Source organism: Podarcis gaigeae, assembly GCF_964106915.1.
Source record: "Podarcis gaigeae genome assembly, chromosome: 3".
Classification (NCBI taxonomy): Eukaryota; Metazoa; Chordata; class Lepidosauria; order Squamata; family Lacertidae; genus Podarcis; species Podarcis gaigeae.
The window spans coordinates 12,110,775-12,135,816 of NC_139680.1; the positions used below are offsets into that span (position 1 = coordinate 12,110,775).

At 44.5% G+C, this 25,042-nt stretch overlaps 2 protein-coding genes across 6 annotated transcripts in view; one reads left to right on the plus strand and one right to left on the minus strand.

Annotated features, from left to right (window-relative positions):
* The first annotated feature begins 706 nt into the window (after window positions 1-706).
* PAIP2 (poly(A) binding protein interacting protein 2) lies at window positions 707-15,968 on the plus strand. 4 transcript variants are annotated; one of them, XM_083730944.1, is made up of 4 exons: window positions 707-883; window positions 10,150-10,309; window positions 11,964-12,143; window positions 14,861-15,968. In XM_083730944.1, exons 2-4 carry the CDS (start codon window positions 10,172-10,174, stop codon window positions 14,915-14,917), a joined length of 375 nt encoding a protein of 124 aa, XP_083587070.1. In that variant the 5' UTR covers window positions 707-883; window positions 10,150-10,171; the 3' UTR covers window positions 14,918-15,968. The 4 variants fall into 4 exon arrangements, with proteins under 4 accessions (XP_083587070.1, XP_083587071.1, XP_083587069.1 ...); XM_083730945.1 differs by having other exon boundaries at window positions 735-767; XM_083730943.1 differs by lacking the exon at window positions 707-883 and adding an exon at window positions 4,706-4,847.
* An 845-nt stretch (window positions 15,969-16,813) lies between these two features.
* Window positions 16,814-25,042, minus strand: part of SLC23A1 (solute carrier family 23 member 1) — a 67,190-nt gene continuing 58,961 nt past the window's right edge. For both annotated transcript variants that reach the window (XM_083730382.1, XM_083730381.1), the window contains exons 12-14: window positions 21,430-21,573; window positions 18,497-18,592; window positions 16,814-17,442 (exon numbers count right to left, since the gene is read on the minus strand). In XM_083730382.1, coding sequence (XP_083586508.1) covers window positions 17,195-17,442; window positions 18,497-18,592; window positions 21,430-21,573 — 488 coding nt within the window. In that variant the 3' untranslated portion in view covers window positions 16,814-17,194. The remainder of the gene's footprint in view (window positions 17,443-18,496; window positions 18,593-21,429; window positions 21,574-25,042) is intronic.

Genomic DNA, 25,042 nt, shown 5'->3' on the forward strand with positions numbered 1-25,042 from the left:
CTTTTCCAGGGAGTCTTCTCATGTGGTGGCCAATGTCTTGGAGCCTCAGCTTCAGGATCTGTCCTTCCAGTGAGCACTCAGGGCTGATTTACTTAAGAATAGATATGTTTGATCCTCCAGCACCGTAATTCAAAAGCATCAATACTTTGGCAATCAGCCTTCTTGATGGTCCAGCTCTCACTTCCATACATCACTACTGGGAAAACCATAGCTTTAACTATACAGACCTTTGTTGGCCTAAAATTATCAGTATCTTAAAAGCTGCACAGAAGTCGTCTTTTTCTGGTGGGAGAGAGATCCCTAGTCCCAATTAAGTTGGCATGTGTAAAATCAAACCATTGAGTTGTCAAGTTGGAAAGGACTCAAAAGGTCATCAATCAGCAGTGCATGATCTCATCTAGATCATGATCATGACGGATGGCCATCCAACCTCTGCTTAAAAACCTCCACTGTCGGAACAATTCCCGATTTATTTTCCAACAGCTGCACACCTTCCTATATTTCCCTTATATTCACAGCGGTTTTTTTTCCTCCCTCTTGGAAAAATGGCGACCATAGAGGTAGGAAAAATAATAAGAGAGTCCCGCTGCGGCACGACTTCCGGCACACCCCAGAGAGTCTTCTCCTATTTCGTAGCTCTGTGGTGACTGCGGCCTGCGTATATGTTCAGAGCGGAAGCCCGGCTCGGTCGGTCGCCGAGCGGAGACCATAGAGACGGCCACAAGACGGGGCGGAAGTGACCTCACATCCGGCCTGCGGAGAGATAGGTTGGAGAGGGAAGGGGGGGCGGTTGTTGTGTTTCCAAAGGGAAGGGGGCGGCGAAGGAGAAGCGAGGCAGCCGAGCAGAGAGCGGCGAGGAGCGGCTGACCCACTTCTTCGAAAGGTGCGGCTGCAGCGGAAGGGGGCCGGGGCCTAGTGCTCTGAGGCGCCGCTCTCCCTTTGCCGCCCACACCCCGCGTGAGGGGAACCTTTCGGGGGGGGGCAGGACGACGACTAATCCCTCTGAGGCGATAGAAAGAGAAGCGAGGAGGGGAAGTCGGAGAGCGGCCTAATGGCGCCTGTTGGGGGGTTGGAAGGTGTGTGTTCCCCCCCCCCTTCATCCGGGTACCGGGGCAGCGTACCTGTCTGTTAGGGGCGTGGTGCATGATGGGATACGTGCCACGGCTTTCCGCGTCTAAGTGTACTTCGAACGCTTCGCCCCCCCTCTCTCAGGGGGCGGGGCCTGCGCCTCTTCAGGCGGCGAACAAAGAGGGTAGGGGCGGGGCTTAAGCGATGAGGGGCGGAGCTTATGCGAAGGCCTAGTTAGAGACCTGCTCCTCCAGTTTTGCTTTGCCTTGTGCTCTTTGCTTTGGCTTAGCATCTTGACCAAGGCAAGGGAAGTGTGAAGTGGTGTTTTTTGGGGGGGAGGGGGGCTTTTCGTTCATATAGGGACCCTGGGGGTCATCCAGTCCAACCCTCTGCAATGTAGGCATCTTTGGCCCAACGTGGGGCTCAAACCAACAACCCGGAGATTAAGAGTGCCGTGCTCTGTCTTGTTGTTTTCCTATGCAGAAAGGAAAGCAGCAGTGGTGGTCGGGAACACAATATAGAGGGCTGTTGTATATATTTGTTTGTTTACCATGTTTTAAGGCACACGCGCTGTGGGTTAAACCACAAAGCCTAGGACTTGCTGATCAGCAGGTCGGCGGTTCAAATCCCCGCAACGGGGTGAGCTCCCGTTGTTCGGTCCTTGCTCCTGCCAACCTAGCAGTTCGAAAGCACGTCAAAGTGCAAGTAGATAAATAGGTACCACTCCAGCAGGGAAGGTAAATGGCGTTTCCGTGCGCTGCTCTGGTTCGCCAGAAGCGGCTTAGTCATGCTGGCCACATGACCCGGAAGATGTACACCGGCTCCCTCGGCCAATAAAGCGAGATGAGCACCGCAACCCCAGAGTCGGTCACGACTGGACCTAATGGTCAGGGGTCCCTTTACCTTTACCATGTTTACAACCCTCCTTTCCATCCAAGGAGCTCAGGTTCTCAGCATCCCCGCTTTTATCAACAAGCCTGTGAGGTAGCTCTGGCTTTCACAGGGATTTTGAACTCCTGAGCCCTAGCCCAGCGTTCTCTTTTTTTTCCTGCATAATTTTTATTGTTTTTTAAATTATAACAAACAAGAAAATAAAACAGTTTACACCTTGTTATCGCAGTTGTTGTTGGACGACAACTCCCATTGTCCCCTAGCTAGCAGGGAGTTGTCGTCCAACAACAATTGAGAACCCTAGTTTGAGAAACACTGCATGGGCTCCATCAAAGTGTCTGTATTATTTGAAGAGATGCATTGACACAAATAGGGATACGGGTAGTGCTGTGGGTTAAACCACAGGGCCTAGGGCTTGCCAATCGGAAGGTCGGTGGTTTGAATCCCCACAACGGGGTGAGCTCCTGTTGCTCGGTCCCTGCTCCTGCCAACCTAGCAGTTCAAAAGCACATCAAAGGTCAAGTAGATAAATAGGTACCACTCCGGTGGGAAGGTAAACAGTGTTTCCGTGCGCTGCTCTGGTTCGCCAGAAGCGGCTTAGTCATGCTGGCCACATGACCCGGAAGCTGTACACCAGCTTCCTTGGCCAATAAAGCGACATGAGCGCCGCAACCCCAGAGTTGTTTGCGACTGGACTAATGGTCAGGGGTCCCTTTACCTTTACCTATTGACACAAATGGGGCTCACATAAGTGAAGCTGATAATTAGATTCACGAGAGGTGGAAGTCAGCACTGCTGTCACGGCACACACATTTAACTTCATATGCAGGTTATAGTGTGGGCATAGGCAGCTGCCGCCATGCTGAAGAAGAGCAGGCCAGGGCATGTTAGTGCATTTGTACCGCTTGGGTTCCGTACTGGAAGAAAGATGGAATATACATCTGCTAAGCAAATAAAAATAACATTTGGTGCAGCAAGTTATGGTGATGAGCACAGGGTTCGGGGGATGTATATTTACTAATCTTACATCCTGTCTTTACTCTAAAGGCCTCAGGATGGTGTACGTGGCTTTCCTATTCATTTTCCTTCTCTCAACAACACTGAGTAGGGGAGGTTGTGATTGACCAAATGCCACCCAGTGCGTTTCATGGCCAAGTGGAGATAAGAACCTGGATCTTCCCACTCCTAGTCAGATACTTTAAACACCTATTCTCCTCCATGAATTTGTCTGCCTGCAGATTTTTGCCATGATAACTAAAAGGAGCCTCAACCTGCATACTGCATGCATCTGTATCCTGGTTGCATGGTGACAAACAGTAGAGGAGGGCTGCTGTTTTGATGCCTTTCTTGCTGGGATTCCTAGAAATAGACTGCTGGCCACTGTTCCTCTGCCTCATTTTCTCTCTGAATTCTCTAATCAGATACTGAAGTATAATGGGATGGGATGGCATAGTGTGCTTTGGTTATTCTGCTAGGCACCATCTCTAAAGTCTTCGTGTTTGAAGCAAAATTAGTAAATCAGGTGAGTTTCGCTCAGTAACATTTATTCTTTGTTAACTGAGAGAAAAACAAGAATCCAGAAAGGTACAGTTAAGCTGGCAGGTATAGGCATCATATTTCTTACCTACATATTACCTTTAGAGCGGACAGTGGGAGGAAATACAGGCCACAACAATCCTTTACTTAGTTTTTCTGATGTTGCAGACTGTCACTGTTCCTAATGCCCTTTTAAACAGATTGCTATATCCTGGCTTTTTCAGAAATGTGGTTTGTTGTGTGTGTGTGTGTGTGTGTGTGTGTTCTTTTGGTAGAAATAGTTTGTGTACCATTCAGGCTTGCAAAACAGTGTGTTGATACTTGGGCTGAAGATTCAAAATTCAGTAGCCATTTATTTTTCCCTCATTCTGTACAGAATATTTCACTGTTTGAAGAGGCAAATTAGTTTTTATATATATTTAAAAAAAATCTTACTCTAATTTGCATTTTTATCTAGGGCCATATTTCCAAACTATTTCCTTCCAAGAAACACTTTTTCCACATTATCTCGTCAGATGAGGAACTCCCACAAAACTGCCATGGAACCCCAGAGCATTGTGGAGGATTGTTGGTACGAACTTCGAAACTTAATGTACACAGGGACAGCCTCCTGCCCTGGGTTAAGTCAGGATGCTGTTCTATAATACATCCCATATTCCTCTGCATTGTGCTTTGTAGAAGATTCAGAAATGGTGGACAAGCTTGCTTTTTAGTGAAGCTTGTTGACAATTACTGATCAGAAACCTCTGGTAAGTTTCTGAGGAGCCTCAAAATTCCTCTGAGCACAGTTTGGAAGCCAGTGATCTAGAATTTCCATATACAATGAAGACACTCTCCCGTATGGGGAAGAGAGAGGTTGGGCAGGTGTGAGAAAAGCTATACCTACTAAAAGTTGTGTCTTCTGCATATTTAAATAAGACATTTGATGCAGTTTCACTACTAAAGTCAACCAGACCTGGGCATCAGCAGTGCCTGAAAGCCACATGGAAGCTGATCTGAACTCTTCTGCAGAAGACATGGATAAAATTATAATAAACATTAGAGATACACTGACCTTGCCTACCCTTGCAGCTATCTTATCCATGAATCAAATTATATATCATTGGTTATCACAGGGTAGATGGAGAACCGGTTCTTTTAGAGCTAAGTTATATAACTGTTTGGTATTTGCCCACATACATCATCTCTCTCAAGTGAGGTTTGTGACGTCACAATCTCATTTGACATCAGGATCCTATGAATTGCAGGATTTAGTAGGAAGAGACATAGAGCTGCCAGAGGGAAGTCTGTACTTAAACACAGCTCCCCTTGATTGTTGCAAATGGAGAGAGGAACATGATGACATTTCTAAGGTGATTTGCAGTCTAGTTTCCCAAGCTAAATAATAGAAATGGTGTACATTTTGAAATCAAAAGTGGACACAGAACAATAATTATTTTTTGTTTGAATGTAATAATCAGAGATGTTTTAAGCAGAGCCTAGAATATCTTGCAAGATACATTTTAAAAACTAACCTTTTAAGTGTTCTGGCCCTATCTTTGAATCTGTAGCAGTAGCAGAAGGTTGCATCAATATAATGTGTTCCTGTTTACATAGTCAGCAGATATGGTACTTATAGTAAAGAAGACTTTTAAATTGCAAGTGACAATATTTACAGCAGTTTTGCTATTAATGAGTAGTCTCTGAAATGTTTGGTCAGCTGTGTAATAAACCCTCCAAATACCATGGGGCTTTATTATGATGTATAGTCCGACAATAAATGCTTAACTAAGTATTGCAGAGCTAACCTTGAAACCTGACCATGCTTCTCAAAAGAGAAAGAAAAATAACTGGTATTTCTCGCAGCGTTGGTACTTAAGTAACTTTGACTCCATGCCCATCCTCTAGCATTAGCATCCCTTGTACAGAGTTCTGCTCAGAAGATGCGCCTGCTGGTGGGAGATGAGTGGGGGGAGCACTTCTGCCAGCTCCCCCTTTAATATGTAGCCCCTTGTAGTCTCTAAAAATCTGCTCTGGATGGTTGGGACTTTGGAAGGGAGGACTGTCAGACAGAGGAAGTCAGCATCAAAAAGCCTTCAGTGCACAGAAAGAACTGTTCTGTTATCAGATGGCTAAACGTCTGTTAAATCAGGGATGGAGAACTTGTACCCGTCAGAGATTGTTAGATTCCCTATATTAAATAGTGGTTTATTTTTAAATGCAGAATTCATCGCTTCAACAAGTGGACTTTCCTTACTAGATTGGCAGAACAATATACAATGGGTGTTTCCAATAAGAACTTAGTCCTCCCTGTGTTCTGAGTGGTGGCTGAAAAACATTTCCGTCGCTTCCAGTGTGTTAAGGCTGGAAATAATACAAAAGAGGGATAGACAGAGAAAAAATATATATAGGAATCAAAACTTTCCCAGGCCCGCTTACCAGCGTTCTAGACTCCCATTGTTGTAGGTGCATTTTGCAACAGGGAATTTCATAAGTGCAAGCAGTTTCTGAGCTCTGGGCACAGTATTGCGCCTAAGACGGGGGCCAGCAACCTAAGGCCCGTGGGCCACAAGCGACTCATGGGGGCCGTTTAACCAGCCCATGGACCCTGCCCGCCCACTCAGTCTGCTCCCGTGCGCCACACTAAACCGACGCAGAGCAGAGCAGGGACCGCCTTCCACGATGCTGGCCAGCTTCCCATTGGCTACAGGAAGCTCCTGCAGCCGATGGGAAGCTGCACACACCTCCGCGCTGGAAGGAGCGCTGGAAATAGCATTTGCGCTTGCACACACACACCGGCCCACCGCTGCGTCTGCGGGACTGTGAACCAGCCCAAGCACAAAAACTTTGCCGACCCCTGGCCTAAGATTTCAGATTAAAATTGCCACTGTTACTCAGAAGTAAATGTCAGCCGGTCTTGAAAGATCTAAACTGGCTCCCAGTACATTTCCGAGCACAATTCAAAGTGTTGGTGCTGACCTTTAAAGCCCTAAACGGCCTCGGTCCAGCATACCTGAAGGAGCATCTCCACCTCCATCGTTCTGCCCGGACACTGAGGTCCAGTGCCGAGGGCCTTCTGGCAGTTCCCTCCCTGCGAGAAGCCAAGTTACAGAAAACCAGGCAGAGGGCCTTCTCGGTAGTGGCGCCCGCCCTGTGGAACACCCTCCCACCAGATGTCAAAGAGAAAAGCAACTACGAAAATTTTAGAAGACATCTGAAGGCAGCCCTGTTTAGGGAAGCTTTTAATGTTTAATAGGTTGTTGTAGTTTAGTGTTTTGTTGGAAGCCACCCAGAATGGCTGGGGAAACCCAGCCAGATGGGTGGGGTATAAATAATAATAATAATCATTATCATTATTATCAACCAAGTTAAATGGGGCTTCCTCCCAAGTAGAATGTGCATGGATAGGGGACCTGAAAACTTTATTTTTTCTTTTTAAACCCAACATGTTTTGCTTAGGCTTTAGTTGCCTTGTTAATGTACTTTTAATGTATGATGTGCTTTTAATTTGTAATATACTAGCCAGTTACGGTGGTTTAAGTAGTGTATGTTAAAGTGTTATCTACCTCGGACTCTCACAGTATTTGCTTAAAACCAAAACAAATTTTGGAGTGGGATCATTGAAGGACTGGATACTCACGATGGGTGTCTCTGCCATCAGCTGTATAGGCCTTTAATATGTGTTAACTGTGGTGCCAAAAATATATATTTATGTGAAGGAAAGGGGGTGTAGGGCTTTTCTGCAGAGTGGAAGGAAAGGGGGACCTTTTTCTGCCTCCCCACTTCCAGCCACTCTGAAGACTGTAGAAGGGACCCTCTTAAGAATATTAGGGTGGCGGGCAGGGAAAGCGTGGCTTTGTTTTTTGCAGTCTTCAGATGAGGACTAGACCATGTGAAAAATGAACAGAAGATTTTTGCTGCAGTTCATTCATTTCCAGCTTCATATTCTTGTTATAAAAAGTTGCACCCATAACCTAGGTTTAAGGTGCCATTTAGCTCCTAGCTTTCATATCTCTGTTTCTAATTCTGCTGATTACTAGCCCTTGAAGCCACCCCAAACAGGAAAACCTTGCAATGCTTTGAGAAGGTGTTCAGAGTCAGAATTTGATAGACTGCTAGGGTGAAGGACATTCATCAACTATGATAACCACACTGAATATCCCTCTTGCCTGCCCCTTATTGATCAATCTACTTACATGATGGTCCAGCCAAGAAGGCACACTTTGGTGTTAAAGAAGGAGTAAAGGAACAAAGATACTTCTGAGATTTGTTAGGTCCACATGGTTGAGGGCTTTTGTGGTTCAAAGCCCAGGCATCTTGCTTTGGGTGCAGAAAGTAGTGATATTCCAGGGCACACATTAGTGGACTGTTGGTGTGTGACCACAGAGCCTAGGACTTGCTGATCAGAAGGTCGGCGGTTCGAATCCCCGCGATGGAATGAGCTCCCGTTGCTCAGTCCCTGCTCCTGCCAACCTAGCAGTTCGAAAGCACGCCAAAGTGCAAGTAGATAAATAGGTACCGCTCTAGCGGGAAGGTAAACGGCATTTCCATGCGCTGCTCTGTTTTGCCAGAAGCGGCTTAGTCATGCTGGCCACATGACCCGGAAGCTGTACGCCGGCTCCCTCGGCCAATAAAGCGAGATGAGCGCCGCAACCCCAGAGTCGGCCGCGACTGGACCTAATGGTCAGGGTTCCCTTTACCTTAGACTATTTTTAACTATGTTGAAAAATATTAAAATATATTTTATATCTTAACTTGGTAACATAACAAGAAACAGTACCCCCCTCCCAAACTGAACAGCTTTCAAAGTTGCATCGGTCGTAGTGAGAAGGACAAAGTGCAATTAGGTTGCCTGCCAAGTTTTTGCTGGTAGAACCATTCTTTAGCAAAAGAGAATGGTGGTCCTACCAGTACTAAGTAAGATTTATCTCCATCTCAACTGGAACTAATACACAGTGAAAGTGGTTTTACAGACTTTGGCCATGTTTATATGTTATGCTGCGTCAAACCATGACTTCTCACAAGTGCGTCGTCTCTAGGAGAAGAGATTGCAGTAGCTTTGCTGCTTCCTGTTCATGAAATCATGGTTTAGCACTCTTGGACAAACCGCAGCTCATCAACCATATGACAGACCTTGGTTAGAGCTCACAGTTTGTCAGGAAGGAGCTAAAGCATTAGCCTCGGTTTGGACGACATGCTAAACCAAAACATGACTTAGTGCAACAGCAGAAAGACTGGGGAGGAGCAGGTGGACAAGAGTGGCATACCATACACACAGTGCTTTAGGCATACTAAAATTAGTGTTCTAAAAATACCCAGTGCCTTAACTTTTCCCTACAAATTTAAATGGTGGAAGGGGATGTGTGCTACTGATTTTACACATATTTAAATATTTGCACTATTTTATTCCCCTCCCCCCCCAGTAATGCTTTGCATTTGAGGCAAAGCCACTATTAAGTGAATCTTTTTGCCAGTCATATATTCAGGGGTTTTTTCTGGCTGTTGGTTTGAGTGTTGTGCAGCGTGTGAAAACTTAACATGGCACAGCTGTTTAGTTTTGCTTAGTAAATAAAGGTAAAGCATTCAACTTGGAACATCAGAAAATCTCAGGTTCAAACATTTCTAGTACCCCACAGCCATGAATGTAACACTGTTGAGAGATCAAGTCCTATCATGTTTTGCACCAAATTAAACTTCTGAATATAATTCTCAAGGGAAACCCCATAAAGAGTGTATCTGAAGAAGTGTGCATGCACACGAAAGCTCATACCAAGAACTGACTTAGTTGGTCTTTAAGGTGCTACTGGAAGGAATTTTTTTTGTTTTGACTATGGCAGACCAACACGGCTACCTATCTGTACCCATAAAGAGCTGTTTCACCTCAGGGTTCCAACATGTGAATGAAGACAGCAAGGTATTCATTAGATGGAAAGGATTTGAGACATCTTTCAATATGGGAGCTGATGAAAGATACATTAGCTTAACATTGTAATCGGCATCTATAAAAAGCGGAGACTGGCAAGGCTAAACACCACCAATTAAAGTTGTCTGCATCTTTTCATTCCTCCCCCAGTCAGAAAATATGCCAGATATTATTGCCTTGCTCTTATATTTCAATTACCAGTCAGCTTCCTTGCATCCAAAGCGTACTTAGATAGCATCTTGTTCAAACCTGATTGAATATTGACTATTGGACACAACACAGAGGGAGAGAGGAGTGTGTAGAGATGACAAAATACAACCTTGCAGGGAAGGCTTTGAGGAAGATGAAGGACCCTTTGCTATCCATTAATCTTCCTGCCAGAAATTATCAGAACTGCTCTCCACTATTTCTCAGATTGTCAAACAAGTCAGTTTTGCCTTGCATATTGTCTAACTTGGACCATAATTGCATTATTTTTCAATCTTTGTGTTTGTTTCCACCCTAAAAGGGCCAATAGGAGAATTTTGATACATGCATAGTCACGTAAAGTGTTAGATACTTGTCCATAGATATTCCATCTCCACTGCTTGAGGAGGAAAATGCAGGAACAAGTCTTCCCAAACTGTATCTCTTCCAGCATTGCAGACACTGGATCATGTTTCACTGAAATCAACAAGGGACTTTCAAAGTAAGTGCAGTTATGGATTTGACTGAACATCTTTAAGACCGTGGTGTGTTTTTTCCCCCTTCAGGCTTAAGCTCAAAGGCACAACCATGAAAGACCCAAGTCGCAGGAGTACTAGTCCAAGCATTATCAATGAAGATGTGATCATGAATGGTCACTCTCATGAAGATGATAATCCATTTGCTGAGTACATGTGGATGGAAAACGAGGAGGAGTTCAACAGACAGGTGGGTGAGCAGATAATATGACCCCTTCCATATCTGTAAAGAAGTAGTGTTTTTTTGTTTTGTTTTTTTGGTATCATATTTTATTAGAAATTTCAGAAGGACTCTTGCCTCTTTTCTGCAGATACAACCTTTGCAAAGAATTGTTGTTCTTTCAACATGTATCTCATTTGCCTATATTTTCTTCCACTTCTTTCCTTGATAGTCTTGTCTCTCATTCTGAAACACAGCTTGGTACTCCAGTTGCTTAATCTCTGCTCTCTGCTTAAATTGGATACCTAAATATAGAGGAATGCTCAGTGCTGTAGCTATTGGGGGTGGGGGGCTTGCCAGGTTTTTTGCACCGGGTGAATTTTCCAGAGGAGTGCCATTGAGGCTCCCAGCCTGTGTGTGTGTGTGTGTGTGTGTGTGTGTGTACATGTACACAAATGCACATGGTGGGGGCAAAGGAGTCTTTGACCCAGATGAAGTAAAGCCTAGTTTTGCCCCTGGACGCTAAATAAATACACAAGTTAGCAAGGCCTTCTGAGATTGAAGAATTGCTTGCCATGTGTAATTTTTAACTTACTAGCCATTTCTAACCCTCTTATTCCACTGTCAAATAGTATCAGTGATTATCTATGTGGGGCTACCTTTGAAGGTGACCCAGAAACTACAACTAATCCAGAATGCGGCAGTTAGATTGGTGACTGGGAGCAGCTGCCGAGACCATATAACACTGGTCTTGAAAGACCTACACTGGCTCCCAGTATGTTTCCGAGCACAAGTCAAAGCGTTGGTGCTGACCTTTAAAGCCCTAAACGGCCTCGGCCCCGTAGACCTGAAGGAGCGTCTCCACCCCCATCATTCTGCCCGGACACTGAGGTCCAGCGCCAAGGGCCTTCCGGCGGTTCCCTCGCTACGAGAAGCCAAGTTACAGGGAACCAGGCAGAGGGCCTTCTCGGTAGTGGCACCCGCCCTGTGGAACGCCCTCCCACCAGATGTCAAAGAGAAAAATAACTACCAAACTTTTAGAAGACATCTGAAGGCAGCCCTGTTTAGGGAAGCTTTTAATGTTTAATAAGTTATTGTATTTTAGTGTTCTGTTGGAAGCTGCCAAGAGTGGCTGGGGAAACCCAGTCAGATGGGCGGGGTATAAATAATAAATTTCTATTTTTATTATTATTATTTATTTTTATTATTATTATTATCGGGTTAAATGCTGTGCGTTGCTATATTACAAGAATAAGAAGTAAAGTGAAAAGGCAATTTCAAACAAACTCATATTAGTGTTAGGAAAGAAGTGAGGTGTGTTCTGATGGCCTCTCAGACTCCTCCCCCCAGCCATATTTGTGTCTTACTTCCCATGCTCTTAGTAGCTGTCTTTAAAGTTAGCCTGCCTCGTTTTACATAGGATGTGTTGTCAGCTTATGTGGGATGGGAACTATGGGAAATAAACTATTGTGCAACTAAATTATTGCACAAACTTGCCACGTTAAGGCTACTTAGTGGAAAATATGACTCTTGCTAGAATCACCTTTCTTTTCCAAGATGAAAATACTGTGAAGTAGTTGGTTGAGCAGTGCTGTAGCATTTTCTGTGCGTGACCTCTGTGAAGAAGCCTTAAGATTGGTGGCTGCGGTAATGGTAAAGTTTCTCTCCTATGCTTTAAATACAGATCGAAGAGGAGTTGTGGGAAGAAGAATTTATAGAACGTTGCTTCCAAGAAATGCTGGAAGAGGAGGAAGAACATGAGTGGTTTATTCCAGCCAGAGATCTCCCGCAAACGATGGATCAAATTCAGGACCAGCTCAATGATCTTGTTATCAGTGACAGTTCGTCACTGGAAGATCTGGTGGTAAGTGCCTGGTTTTAAACATTGAGTTTATTTGTACAAGACTGCCTACAATCCTTGTCAGGTATTTATTTCAAAGAGGAGCTAAAAAAAGTAAATGAAGGAAATCAAGCCACTTCATAACAGAACCTCCTCTTCTGTCTTGTTCTCCTTCTCCCCTCTCCCTCCCGCTTAATGTCTTTGCAGTGGAAAGAATGGAGAGAAATAAGGAAAGCATGTTTCAGAGTTAAGAGTCTAGGAGAAATAGTCTGGGGCTAGGTGGTTAAGAGAGGGAATGTGTGCTTGCAGACCTACGGAGCAGCTCTCATTTTGGCTTTTGGATTCTGTGACAATGTGGCTTGCATGTCTGGTGGCTGAAGCTGGAGGTGGCCTCCATGTCTGTCTAGCACCTGCCATATGATCAAGTCCGTTGGTAGCGTGCAAATTGTAATAACACATATCCCAAATGCTGGGAGGCTCGGTGCAATCTTCTGAATTTAAAAAGGCAATACTTTGGGATCGATGAACGAAGTGTGCCTCCAATTTTAGTAGACTAAAAGCATAGAACTAGCCAATGTAACGTATTTTCCTTTCCTCGCACTTTCCAAGTCTGTTCCAAAAACACCTTGAGCCTAGATAATGACTAAAATGAGGGAAATTGGCTGAATATTGGAGTAGACCCAAAGTTAGTTGCATTTTGGCATCATTGATTTCATTGGGACCAAAGTTCAACTACTTGTGGGCACCTAAAAATATCTGCCTGAGCAGTTCCATTGAAGTTTCCTTCTTGTGTGCACATGAACCACAATGCCTAGACTGAAAAATTGCCTTCCCACAGGGGGAGCTCACCTGCAATATTTGTGTGAATTGCTGCCCTGTATATTTTTTCCCCTTGCCTATCAACCTTCTCTGAGGCAGGTAATTTTGACAACCTCACCGGAGTCCTTACTTAATAAAGCACATTTGTGCGAGCTGGCACACAATTTGGGAGTTTCCTACCTCAGTACATACTCTGCACCCCAATTCAGCAGAAGTTATCAAAGCAGTTGTTTTTGGACGGATAAACTTGCAGAAACATGTGAATCTTTACTATTTTTTTCATTGATAGGAACCCCGTGTTAAAAGTGCAGTGACAAAAAAAGTCATAGTGAAGCCTCAGGTACAATAATAAACAAGAATGTAGTATTCAGGAACTCTGGTGTGTTACGTTAAAACCAGAACTACTTAAAAGTAACCACAAAATAACATCTAAATTGCCACATTAATGTTTTTGCTGTTGACGGTTAAGGATTCACTGTTAAGTTTAGAATTGGGAACAGGACTAAGACATCCAGGCTGCTCTGTTTTAATCCATTATTTAATTAGGTGAGCCTGTGAGTTAGGCTCTTTGACTTCTTTTGTGACATGGCTGTGAATCCATAGGCATGTTTTTTTAATAGAAGCTAATAGGCTTGTACCAAATGTATTACGGTGTACTCTTAAGAAGGGAATTTCCTAAATACTCTTTATATATCATGGAGGGGGCTAAACATCCAAGGATCTGTGTTAATTTGGTGACAATTTGTTCAAAACTCTGGAAAATCAATAAAAATAATTGGTAAACATCCAAGGATCCTTCAAGCCCTACATTCAACATTCAGATAATTGTGTCCTTGGCAAACAGTGGGGTTTCCTCTATGGTTTTTACAACAGGTTCTTACTCATAAACATTAAAAATTTAATGTTTGTGCCCAGGGGCTTTAGCTCAGTAGCAGAGAACATGCTAACTCAGTCTTGGTGAGTTCGGGACTTCCTCTCCATGTGAAGACAGGGTCCGGCAGATTGAGTGGATGAGACTAAGATGGGTCCAACAGTCAATAAGGCGGTTTCTGCACGAGCTGTAGAGGGAAGTGAGGGGCAGGTGGAGCTTGACAACCGGGAAAGATAGCTCATCCAGGAGAAGGAAAACTCGGGTGCTCAACCTCCAGCTGCCTCGCAGGATGTTTTCGGGAGAAGAAAGGGCTAAGGAGTAAACGAGACACAAATCCAGAGTGGAGTCCCTAAGACAGTTGGATGGAGCCTTGTACGCCTCCTTCCTGCAATTCCTGCTGCTAAGCTGCTTTCCTTTGGACCACATTAGTGAGGCTTGAAATCTGGGCAGCCCAGGACCTCCATACACGCTGCCCAGGTTTGCACCGCGAAGCGGTCACTTCGGTGTTGCTAACAGCCCCGGAGGCACACTCCAGTGTCTCTTGATGCCAACAAGACACTGTAATCTCCAGCTAAAAGGATTAGTGCACGATGGCAAAGACTCCTGGCCTGAGATCCTGGAGAAGCAGGCAGGTCCATAGTCTGTTTCGGGGGCCTAATTCAGACTGCTGTTTGGTTTAATCCAGCCTCTGTGGCAGTTTATTTCCTGGGGTAAAATCCTAAGAAAAGCTTAACAGCTTTGGTTGGCCCTCATCTCATGCATGTTCACTTCATCAAATCTAGCCCTCTTTGAAAAAAGTTTGGACACCACTACTGGAGAGTCACTGACCCTAAGAGCAGACAGTATTGGGCTATATGATCAACTAGTCTGACCCCCGTTTAAGGCAACTTCTTTTGTTTCTATGATAAGACTACCTTGTTCTTTAGAATATTTTTCTGCGATTGCATCTTGCAGCTCTTGGCTGTTAAGAACCTGAACCTTGTGCAAATGCGTCATAGACGCCTTTTGCACCATAAACTCAATCTATAATGTCTTTTTTTTTCCCCTCCAGGTCAAGAGTAATCTGAATCCAAATGCAAAGGAGTTTGTTCCTGGGGTGAAGTACTAAATATATGAGTAGACTGGGCCCTCTTTTGGTGGATGTAGCACAATTTCCACACTGTGAAGCCAGTATTAGAAGATTTAATTGTTAAAACGCTCTCTCTTCTTGTCACTGTGTTACACTTACGCATTGCCAAAGTTTTGTTAGTCTTGCATGCTTAATAAAAGTGCTGAGACTGTTATTAAGTCAACTGCTGTCAGAGGTTAATGGAATGGAGAAGAAAAAAAATAATAACACTTACAATTGGACCCAGGCTCTTTTTGTGAATGAGACAGTGAGGTTGGAAGCACCAGTCAAGTTGAGAAATGTACCAAGTTTCTGAGAAACTCTTGGAATTCTACTTTTAGAAGGATTCGTGACAAAGAGTGGTCTGTTTTAGCTAAAGCAAGAGTTGGTGTCGATATGCACCTGATAATGCCTTAACATGAAAATAAAAGCAAGGTTTATCTGATTATGCAGATTAGCTGGATTATTTCAGAACTGCTACTAACTCTTCCCATGATGAAGCAAAATTTCACATCCTGCTCTTCTTTTTTGAGAAGAGCGTGGATAATGTATTATACACGAACTGCTTTTACAGACCTGTACAAAGTCCTTTATCTTGGCTACCAGATCTGGTGGAGGAGAAACAAAAATGACTGGCAGATGAGATTGTATTACAGCAAGTTATCATGTTGGAATGTTTGTCCCACTAATACATTTATATTTAAAGTGATGCGAGGTTGTGCGTCACAGTTTCTTCCAGAAGTCCAGAAACATGGCACTGCCTGTATAAATTTTTACAACCTCAAAAGAGTTGGTTTTACCTGTAAAACTTTATAGCATTAGTGATTTGAGTGGTGCTTTTCCCTTGCTTTGTTTAATCATCCACTACACAGTAGTCTGCAGCACAATTTTTTTTTAATACAACTAGAACAGTTTTGGCTTCTTAAACTTCATATTTGGGTAGCTTAAGCTGCCATACGTGTTCAGTGTGAATAGTGTTTAAGTTGAAAATATTGTAAAAAAATTATATTTTTTCAAAAATATTTAAAAAAATAAATAATAGTAGAAACGACTTCTTGGTTTTTTATTTCCTGAGTGTTCATCTTTTTCAGAACTTGTGTGCAGGCCTTGATGGAGAGAGAGAGGGTAATAGACTTGACAATAAGGAAAAGATGTAAAGGCTGTGTGTTGTTATTTGTAAAGTGAAGCAAATTAGGGGAGACATGGGCCTGAATTAATGTTGCTCTTTTTTAAGATTACTCCTTGGCATGTAATTTCACTAAATGCCAACAACTTTAAGCCTGTTGCTGTGGAATTAACTTTCTTTACTTCCTAGGTACTGACAGTAACTGTAGTCTTGCACCTGGTTACATGCAAATCAAAGATATCTTAAGTCTTTGGCACCATACATTACCAGATGCAGGGTAACAGCGATTTTTAAATGTCAGAGATAAATTGTAGAGAGTGCTACTTATGCCCTGTATTTCATTGTACACAGGTTGTACATTGACAATAAAGGTATTATTATTATTATTATTATTATTATTATTATTATTATTTATATTACAGTTTCAGAGCCATCATAAACTGAGCTGGGAAACAGTGAGGAGGTTTCAGTGGAGGGGATTTCAGAAAAATGCTTAATAATGACTTAATACCTTTCATAGTAATGTGCTTCAAGGTTTGGTGTTATTAGCTAGCATATTTTTTTTACAGCAAGGTCATTATAATAATTATTTACTTTTAAGTGTCCACAACACTTTACTTAGAAGTGTACTGGAAACAGAACCGGTTCCTTGAGGAATCCAAGCAGTCCTCATATTTGTGTATGTAAACAATACCTTCCACCTATTGCATCATTTCTTGCCCAAAAAAGTCCCAAATTCCTTAATTTGAATCACAACACTAGGCCAGCTGTAAAAATCAAAGTACCTTTAAAGCAATCATACTTGACTGAATCATTTTGACTGTGGGATTTACTTATTTCGACAGGAGGATACACACAATTCTGCTAATGGCCTCCCAAAACATAGCACCAGTGCATCTTTTTCTTCCAAGCACATACTGGATAGACAGAACTGAAAGGGGGTGGCAGAATTCTGCCCACGAACAAAGGTGTCTTACAGATTTACAGCTAAACCGTTCGCCAGGCTGAACCGTTAACTGCTTTCTCTTTAACTCAACACGTTGGCAGAGGAAAATCTCCTCTGCTGGTGTGATTTGCTTGAGGCATGGGGTATGAGTTAAATACCCTAGTATCTGAGATTGTCCAAACTTCCATACCTTATGGGAGTCTCTTCAAACTTTTGTACATATGACTGTAATCTCTGCCGTGTTTGCTGTCTGTTCTGGTGTGCTGGAATCCCTCTTTGTTCCGCAGTGAAAACCCATGAAGACTGGACAAATTGGCACATATTTTAACCACTGGATCCTTCTAACCACACCCATTCCAAATGGAAAATCGTAACTCTTCAGTTTTGCAGACGTGGCGCTGTTTGCATGTGCCCCAGCCTTCCATTGTACTAGACCACGTTCCTCTAGAGTCCCTGGGAAGGAGTATAGATGGGGACGGGGGTTTCAAAACAAAGAGAAAAATAATATAATCTCTTAACAAAATAAAGCAAGTTTACAACCGCAGATTAAACCTGAGATTTCTCAACTTTAAAACTATTTTTCCTCAATGGCAGCTGCAGCAGTCTTGGCCAAACGGCGACAGACAGTAGTTAAAAGAAACTGCAGCCTTTGGCCAGTCCCTTATAATGCTTCAATCGCTAGACGCTCCATTTTGCAAATGGTTAATTCAAACTTGGTAGAAAGCACACAATTCTTACCATCTGCAATATGGATCGTTCATACAAACAACCCTCCAGCAAATGCGTAACACTCCAAATTCAGAAAATGGTCAGTGTGTGTGATCAGGATTCTACTAAAGAAAGTCTTGCTGCGTTTAAGGGTGGACATGTGTGTGTGCCCGACCCCTCCACAATCACCGCATATGCAAGTGTGCGCTCTCAAGCCCACAGCAGTCGATGAGTCAATGTCAACGTTTCCACACTCCACCACTGTTAGTGGGGTAAAGGGTAAAGGGACCCCTGACCATTAGGTCCAGTCGTGGCTGACTCTGAGGTTGCGGCGCTCATCTTGCTTTATTGGCCGAGGGAGCCGGTGTACAGCTTCCAGGTCATGTGGCCAGCATGACTAAGCCGCTTTGGTGAACCAGAGCAGCGCACGGAAACACCATTTACCTTCCCGCCGGACTTGCACTTCGACGTGCTTTTGAACTGCTAGGTTGGGAGGAGCAGGGACCGAGCAACGGGAGCTCACCCCGTCGCAGGGATTTGAACTGCCAACCTTCTGATCGGCAAGTCCTAGGCTCTGTGGTTTAACCCACAGCGCCACCCGCGTCTCGTTAGTGGGGTAGGAGAGCTTTAAAAAATGTCACCTCTGACAAGCAATGCTCGCCTTGGGTTTCAGAGTTTCGATTTGATATCCCGCTTTATCACTACCCAAAGGAGTCTCAAAGCAGCTAACATTCTCCTTTCCCTTCTTCCCCCACAACAAACACTCTGAAAATACTGCAAGGAAATGAAACTACTGTACCTGGGATGGTATTGTCCAGTATGAATGCAATGCCACCTCCAACAAACATTTCTGTGGTTAAGAGCACTGTTAATATTTGGTCCACTTCAGCAATACCTAGAAATAAGATTGACAACATGCCTATCGTATCACAAATTCAAAACTGCTTTTGAAGGTTGAACTGAAACTTGCAGATGGATTGAGCATGAAAATGTTAAATTTAGTAAATTAAAAACAATCCGTTTACAATTGAAACGGTGATATACATGCTTCTGTATGTCATTTTCTCCTTCCCCAACTCAGCCTTTCCATGGAGTTCAGAACCCTATTTTCTTATACTAACTCATTTTCCTACAAACAAATGTGGCACATCAATCAAACCAGTTGAAGCAAGAGGCCTTTTCTACCATCTGCCCTCACCATCAAATCATACCCAGACCCCAAGTTCTTTGCCCTCATTAGCCAAAGATAAAGTCCCAGAAAGCACATGTTTTGGGTTTGGTAGGTTTAGGCAATCTAAAGAAATGGAGTCTTTCTGCCTCTCTTTCCCATCCAATCCACCCATCGCTCCATTCACACATGCAGTGTACTGCACACCGTATTTTTCGCTCTATAAGACGCACCAGACCACAAGACGCACCTAGTTTTTGGAGGAGGAAAACAAGGAAAAAAATATTCTGAATCTCAGAAGCCAGAACAGCAAGAGGGATCCCTGAACCCCTGACAGCTGCGAAGTGAAAGCAGCAATCCCTCTTGCTGTTCTGGCTTCTGGGATAGCTGCGCAGCCTGCATTCGCTCCATAAGACGTACGCACATTTCCCCCTTTTAGGAGGGAAAAAAGTGAGTCTTATGGAGCAAAAAATACGGTAGTTATCTCGTTACTCAGTCTCCTTTCCTTTCTGACCTGCCCTTTGCCCCCAAACATCCTTGATGACTGAGAAATCATGGCCTAGTGACTAGCTTTTGATACCTCATTCGTTTCTTTTTAGCCATCAGGCTAGAACAGAAAAAGTAAAGCTGGTTCTATCAGTACATAATACAGTACATCAGTACTCCATTCTTCTAGGTCCGGCTTCCTCAAACTCGGCCCTCCAGATGTTTTTGGCCTACAACTCCCATGATCCCTAGCTAGCAGGACCAGTGGAAAGGGATGATGGGAACTGTAGTCTCGAAACATCTGGAGGGCCGAGGTTGAGGAAGCCTGTTCTAGGTCATCAGCGCAGAATTCAGTTTCAAAAGCCATTCCTATTTCAAAAAAGCATGCCCATCGAATTAAGAACATGTGTCAGAAGCTGCCTGATGTGGAGCCTGACCACTGGTGTATCGAGCTCAGCACTGTCCACCCTGATTAGCAGCTGCTCTCCAAGGTTTTGGAAATGAAGCATTTCCCAGCCTACTTGGGGATGCTGAGAATTGAAGCTGGGACCTTCTGAGCTTAAGGGAACTGTGGTCCTTTCCCCTGGCTAGCAGACACTGGGTGTGTGTGGCTGTCATCGGGACAAAGGCTGAATGACCTGGGTCAGAGCGATATGGGATTGGGGGGGCAACTCCCATCTCTTGCGGGGGTGCAATTAGTGCCAGCACCGTCAAGAGTTTGGGTGTAATCTTCGACACCTCCCTTTCCATGGAGGTGCAGATTGCAGCTACAACAAAGGCGGCATTTTTTCATCTCCGCCAAGCTAAGCAGTTGGCTCCTTACCTCTCTCGCCCTGACCAAGCCACTGTGATCCACGCGACGGTCACCTCCAGACTGGATTATTGTGGATTATTGCTCTCCGTGGGGTTGCCCTTGAGACTGACCCAGAAACTCCAGCGGGTGCAGAATGCCGCGGCAAGACTCCTTAAGGGGTCCTCGCTGCGGGATCACATTCACCCAGTACTACACCAGCTGCACTGGCTCCCAGTGGAATACAGGATCAGGTTTAAGGTGCTGGTTTTAACCTTTAAAGCCCTATACGGCCTAGGACCCTCGTACCTACGGGACTGCTTCTCCTGGTATGTCCCACAGAGGACCTTATGGTCTTCAAACAAAAACATCTTGAAGGTCCCAGGCCACAGAGAGGTTAGGCTGGCCTCAACCAGAGCCAGGGCTTTTTCGGCTATGGCTCTGATCTGGTGGAACGCTCCATCACAAGAGACTAGGGCTCTGTGGGACTTGACATCTTTCCACAGGGCCTGCAAGACGGAGCTGTTCCACCAGGCCTCTGGCCAGGGCACAGCCTGACCCCCTCCTTTGGTAATCCTCAGAGAACTCTAGCCCAATGGTTGCCATTAATTTGATTTGAACTGATTTTATAATGAATTGATTTTAGACTGCTGTATTACTTTACTGTTGTTAGCCGCTCTGAGCCCGGCTTCGGCTGGGGAGGGCGGGATATAAATAAAATATGATGTACCATGCACATCACAGAATCCTAGAACTGCCACAAACAATTGTAATCACAATGCGGAGCCACAAGATGCCTGAAAGATCTATGTGTGTCTTTCGTTAGAAGCCAGGCTGGCACATACAGAAGCTGACCAGACTAGCAGGAAACACAAGACTGACAACTAAGCTTCGATGCTGTTCCTGCTCCAGCTCAGGAGGAGGGAACAAAGGGGTTGGAGCTGAGGAAGGGCGTCTGCTAGCGCTCTCTCTCTCTCTCTTAATTGTAGGACCAGCCCAGTCCTGAGGTTCTGTATGCCTCTGATTAGGCAAAGACTTTCCAGCAACTTTTCAATACCATGGTACCTCTGGATGCGAACGGGATCCGTTCCGGAGCCCTGTTCACATCCTGAAGCAAACACAAACCGGGTCTGCGCGTGTGGCGATTCGGCGCATGCACGTGATGTTATTTTGAGCGTCTGCGCATGCACGAGCAGCAAAACCCGGAAGTAACACGCTCCATTACTTCCAGGTCACCGCGGAGCCAACCCGAAAATGCTTAACCTGAAGTTACTTCAACCCGAGGTACCTGTGTTGATAGCATTTGGGCGTGAATCTAAGTAGTTTGGGACGGTGAGCCCAAAAAACATTGCAAAGCCCAGGACGAAAAGGTTGCGGGAGGAGTTCATGTTGACAAACTGCAGGTTGGAGAGACCCACTGCTGTGATCATGCCTGCAAATGGGAAAGAGGAAGAACTTTATTATACATGCGCGGTGGACCTCTTAAAGATAAGGTTGCAGAAAAGGCCAGTGCAAGGGACCGACTTCCCCAGTCAGTGCTGCTTCAGAACAATCCTTGTCTGTAAACTGTTTTTCTGGGATCGCACACATTGCAGCAGCCCCAAGTGAATCTTCTAACTCTAAAGGGTAAGGTAAAGGTAAAGGGACCCCTGACCATTAGGTCCAGTCATGGATGACTCTGGGGTTGCAGTGCTCATCTCACTTTATTGGCAGAGGGAGCCGGCGTACAGCTTCCAGGTCATGTGGCCAGCATGACTAAGCCGCTTCTGGCGAACCAGAGCAGCGCACAGAAACGCCGTTTACCTTCCCGCCGGAGCGGGACCTATTTATCTACTTGCACTTTAACGTGCTTTCGAACTGCTAGGTTGGCAGGAGCAAGGACCGAGCAACGGGAGCTCACCCTGTCGCAGGGATTCGAACTGCCGACCTTCTGATCAACAAGTCCTAGGCTCTGTGGTTTAACCCACAGCTCCACCCACGTCCCACTCTAAAGGGTAGAGAAACTGTATTTTGACAGGCGGTGGGTGCCATCTATAGTGTCTGGTATGGGTGCAGTCAGGGGGGTAAATTAATCAATCAATCCTTAACTAAAAGGAGAAATTGTAGAAAGATTTTGACAGATTTTTCTGAGCACTTTGGGTCAAAAGAAAGTAATTTAAAGCAACTGTTGCTGAGGCATTTCAAAACTGTTGAGCTTTTTCTTACAAAAATGCCAAATACCCCTGCAAAAATCTGGACGTTTGGCAGCCCTAATGGCAGGTGGGTGTCCAATCCCCCAAAACCAAAATCTTGGCTCTGCCCATGGTATCCAGTGTTTTGGATCCCTGCTGGAAACAAATAACCCTGTTGCCCCAAGCACAACATCACTAGTTCGGGATGGGGGGGGGCGCCAAAGACCATGATACGTGGGTTTACACAATGAAATTTCAATCAATACAAGATTCTTTATATTTTCAGTGCTCAAGGGAGTCTTTAGTGCCCTTCCCCCTGGCTAAATTACACAAACTAAGGCTGCATACACATTATACCAGCAACCTTTTTCAGCTGTGGGCTGGTCCACCGTCCCTCAGACCATGTGGTGGGCCGGACTATTTTTTTTGGGGGGGGGAATGAACGAATTCCTATGCCCCACAAATAACCCAGAGATGCATTTTAAATAAAAGGACACATTCTACTCATGTAAAAGCACACTGGTTCCCGGACCATCTGCGGGCCAGATTCAGAAGGCAATTGGGCCGCATCCAGCCCCCGGGCCTTAGGTTGCCTAAAAGGTAAAGGGACCCCTGACCATTAGGTCCAGTCGTGGCCGACTCTGGGGTTGCGGCGCTCATCTCGCTTTACTGGCCGAGGGAGCTGGTGTAGAGCTTCCAAGTCATGTAGCCAGCATGATTAAGCCGCTTCTGGCAAACCAGAGCAGCGCATGGAAACGCCGTTTACCTTCCCGCCAGAGCGGTACCTATTTATCTACTTGCACTTTGACGTGCTTTCGAACTGATAGGTTGGCAGGAGCAGGGACCGAGCAACGGGAGCTCACCCCGTTGCGGGGATTCAAACCGCCAACCTTCTGATCAGCAAGTCCTAGGCTCTGTGGTTTAACCCACAGCGCCACCCCCATTGCCTACGCCTGCACTATACTTTTAAAGTACAGCCCCCTCCCCACCCACCCCAAACGATTCTGGGCACTGTAGTTTGTTAAAGGTTGCTGAGAATTGTCACTTACAAACTACAGCACTCAGAATTCTTTGAGGGGAGGAATGTGTTTTGTGCTTTTAACAGGTGTGTGTGTGTGTGTGTGTGTGTGTGTGTGTGTGTGTGTGTGGCTTTAACTGTGTGTTCAGATTTCCTTAGTTCTCACACTTGATGCAGGTCACCCTAAAATTCAACCTTTCAACTTTGGATATTTTTATGTATCACAGAACATTCGTATCAATTATTTGAATCCTTTCTAAGGGTGCTTCCAAAGTCTGTTGCTAGTTCTGAGCTGGATTCAATCACATACTAGTAAATCAAATGTACACATTTATATTTGATTGGGGAGGGGCGAGTCTTGCACAACAAACCCAGTTTTTTGCTGTAAGGGAAGTGACAGGAAAATACACTGGAAAATGTAGTGAAACACTGTTTTGATGCAACAGTCACCTAACCTACCTGCAAAATATCAAGATGAACGTTCATTAAATAGCCAGTGTTGTCTAATCCATCTGCAAGCATATCAGGTTGAATGCTCAATAAATAGGTTGTCTGGAAACACCCTAAGATATATTAAACCCCCTTTTAATCCTAGAAGCATCAGCAAATCATGCAAAGTTAACTGAGAAATCCCGCAATATGGACACTTTAAGGGGCTAAGGTGTGCCTAGCATTTTGCAGAAAATAAACATTGGGAAAGAGTAATGTGAGAATGAGATTGCCCCAAATAAGTGTTTTATGGACATCCTTAAATTTTTAGTACTGCTTTACTTAAACGGAGCAGACAGTTTTGCTTTCCTTAAGGAGACTGTTGCTCTGCCTCTGGGTAGCTGGCAAAATAAAATACAGCTATGTCAGATTTGGAAACATTTGTGTGTGTGTGTGTTCTGAGAGAGAATATTAAAGTGGGAGAAATAATATTGACAAATCTCCTTTAATATATAAATGCTTTCCTAATACTTTTGCTTTTGTGTTATTAGCTTGGGAAAGTCTCTGAGGTGTTTTTAAACTGCTACAGCTTCGCTCTTTGTCAAAACTTTGCAAAACACACTTCACTCTTCACTTTAATTTAATAGTCCTCATGTGGCCATCTCTAAAACTTTCATTCAGATAAATGTGTATTCTGGAAAAAGAGGAGGAAAAATAGGGCAACCTCAGACCTAATATCTGAAAGGCTGGCAGGGAATCAAACCATTGCAAGCTTTTACTTTGTTCAGGTTCAGCTGTGGTTTAAATTGTGCTTTTGGCTCTGCTTCAGTGAAACAAAGGCTCCTTAACTGCTTTGGCATAGGTGAACTAAGTTTGTTATTGACAACTGAGCTGCCAGACATTCCTCCCCTTATTTCAGGGGCTTGAACTAGATGACACTCAGGACACCTTCCACCTCTACAATTAATGATTCTATGATAAGGGCTGGAGGGAATTGTAGCTGAAAACATCTGCACAGGACCAGGTTGGGAAAGGCTACAGTATCTTAAAAAGCAGAGACATCACTTGCCGACAAAGGTCCGTATAGTTAAAGCTATGGTTTTCCCAGTAGTGATGTATGGAAGTGAAAGCTGGACCATAAAGAAGGCTGATCGCCGAAGAATTGGTGCTTTTGAATTATGGTGCTGGAGGAGACTCTTGAGAGTCCCATGGACTGCAAGATCAAACCTCTCCGTTCTTAAGGAAATCAGCCCTGAGTGCTCACTGGAAGGACGGTTCACGAA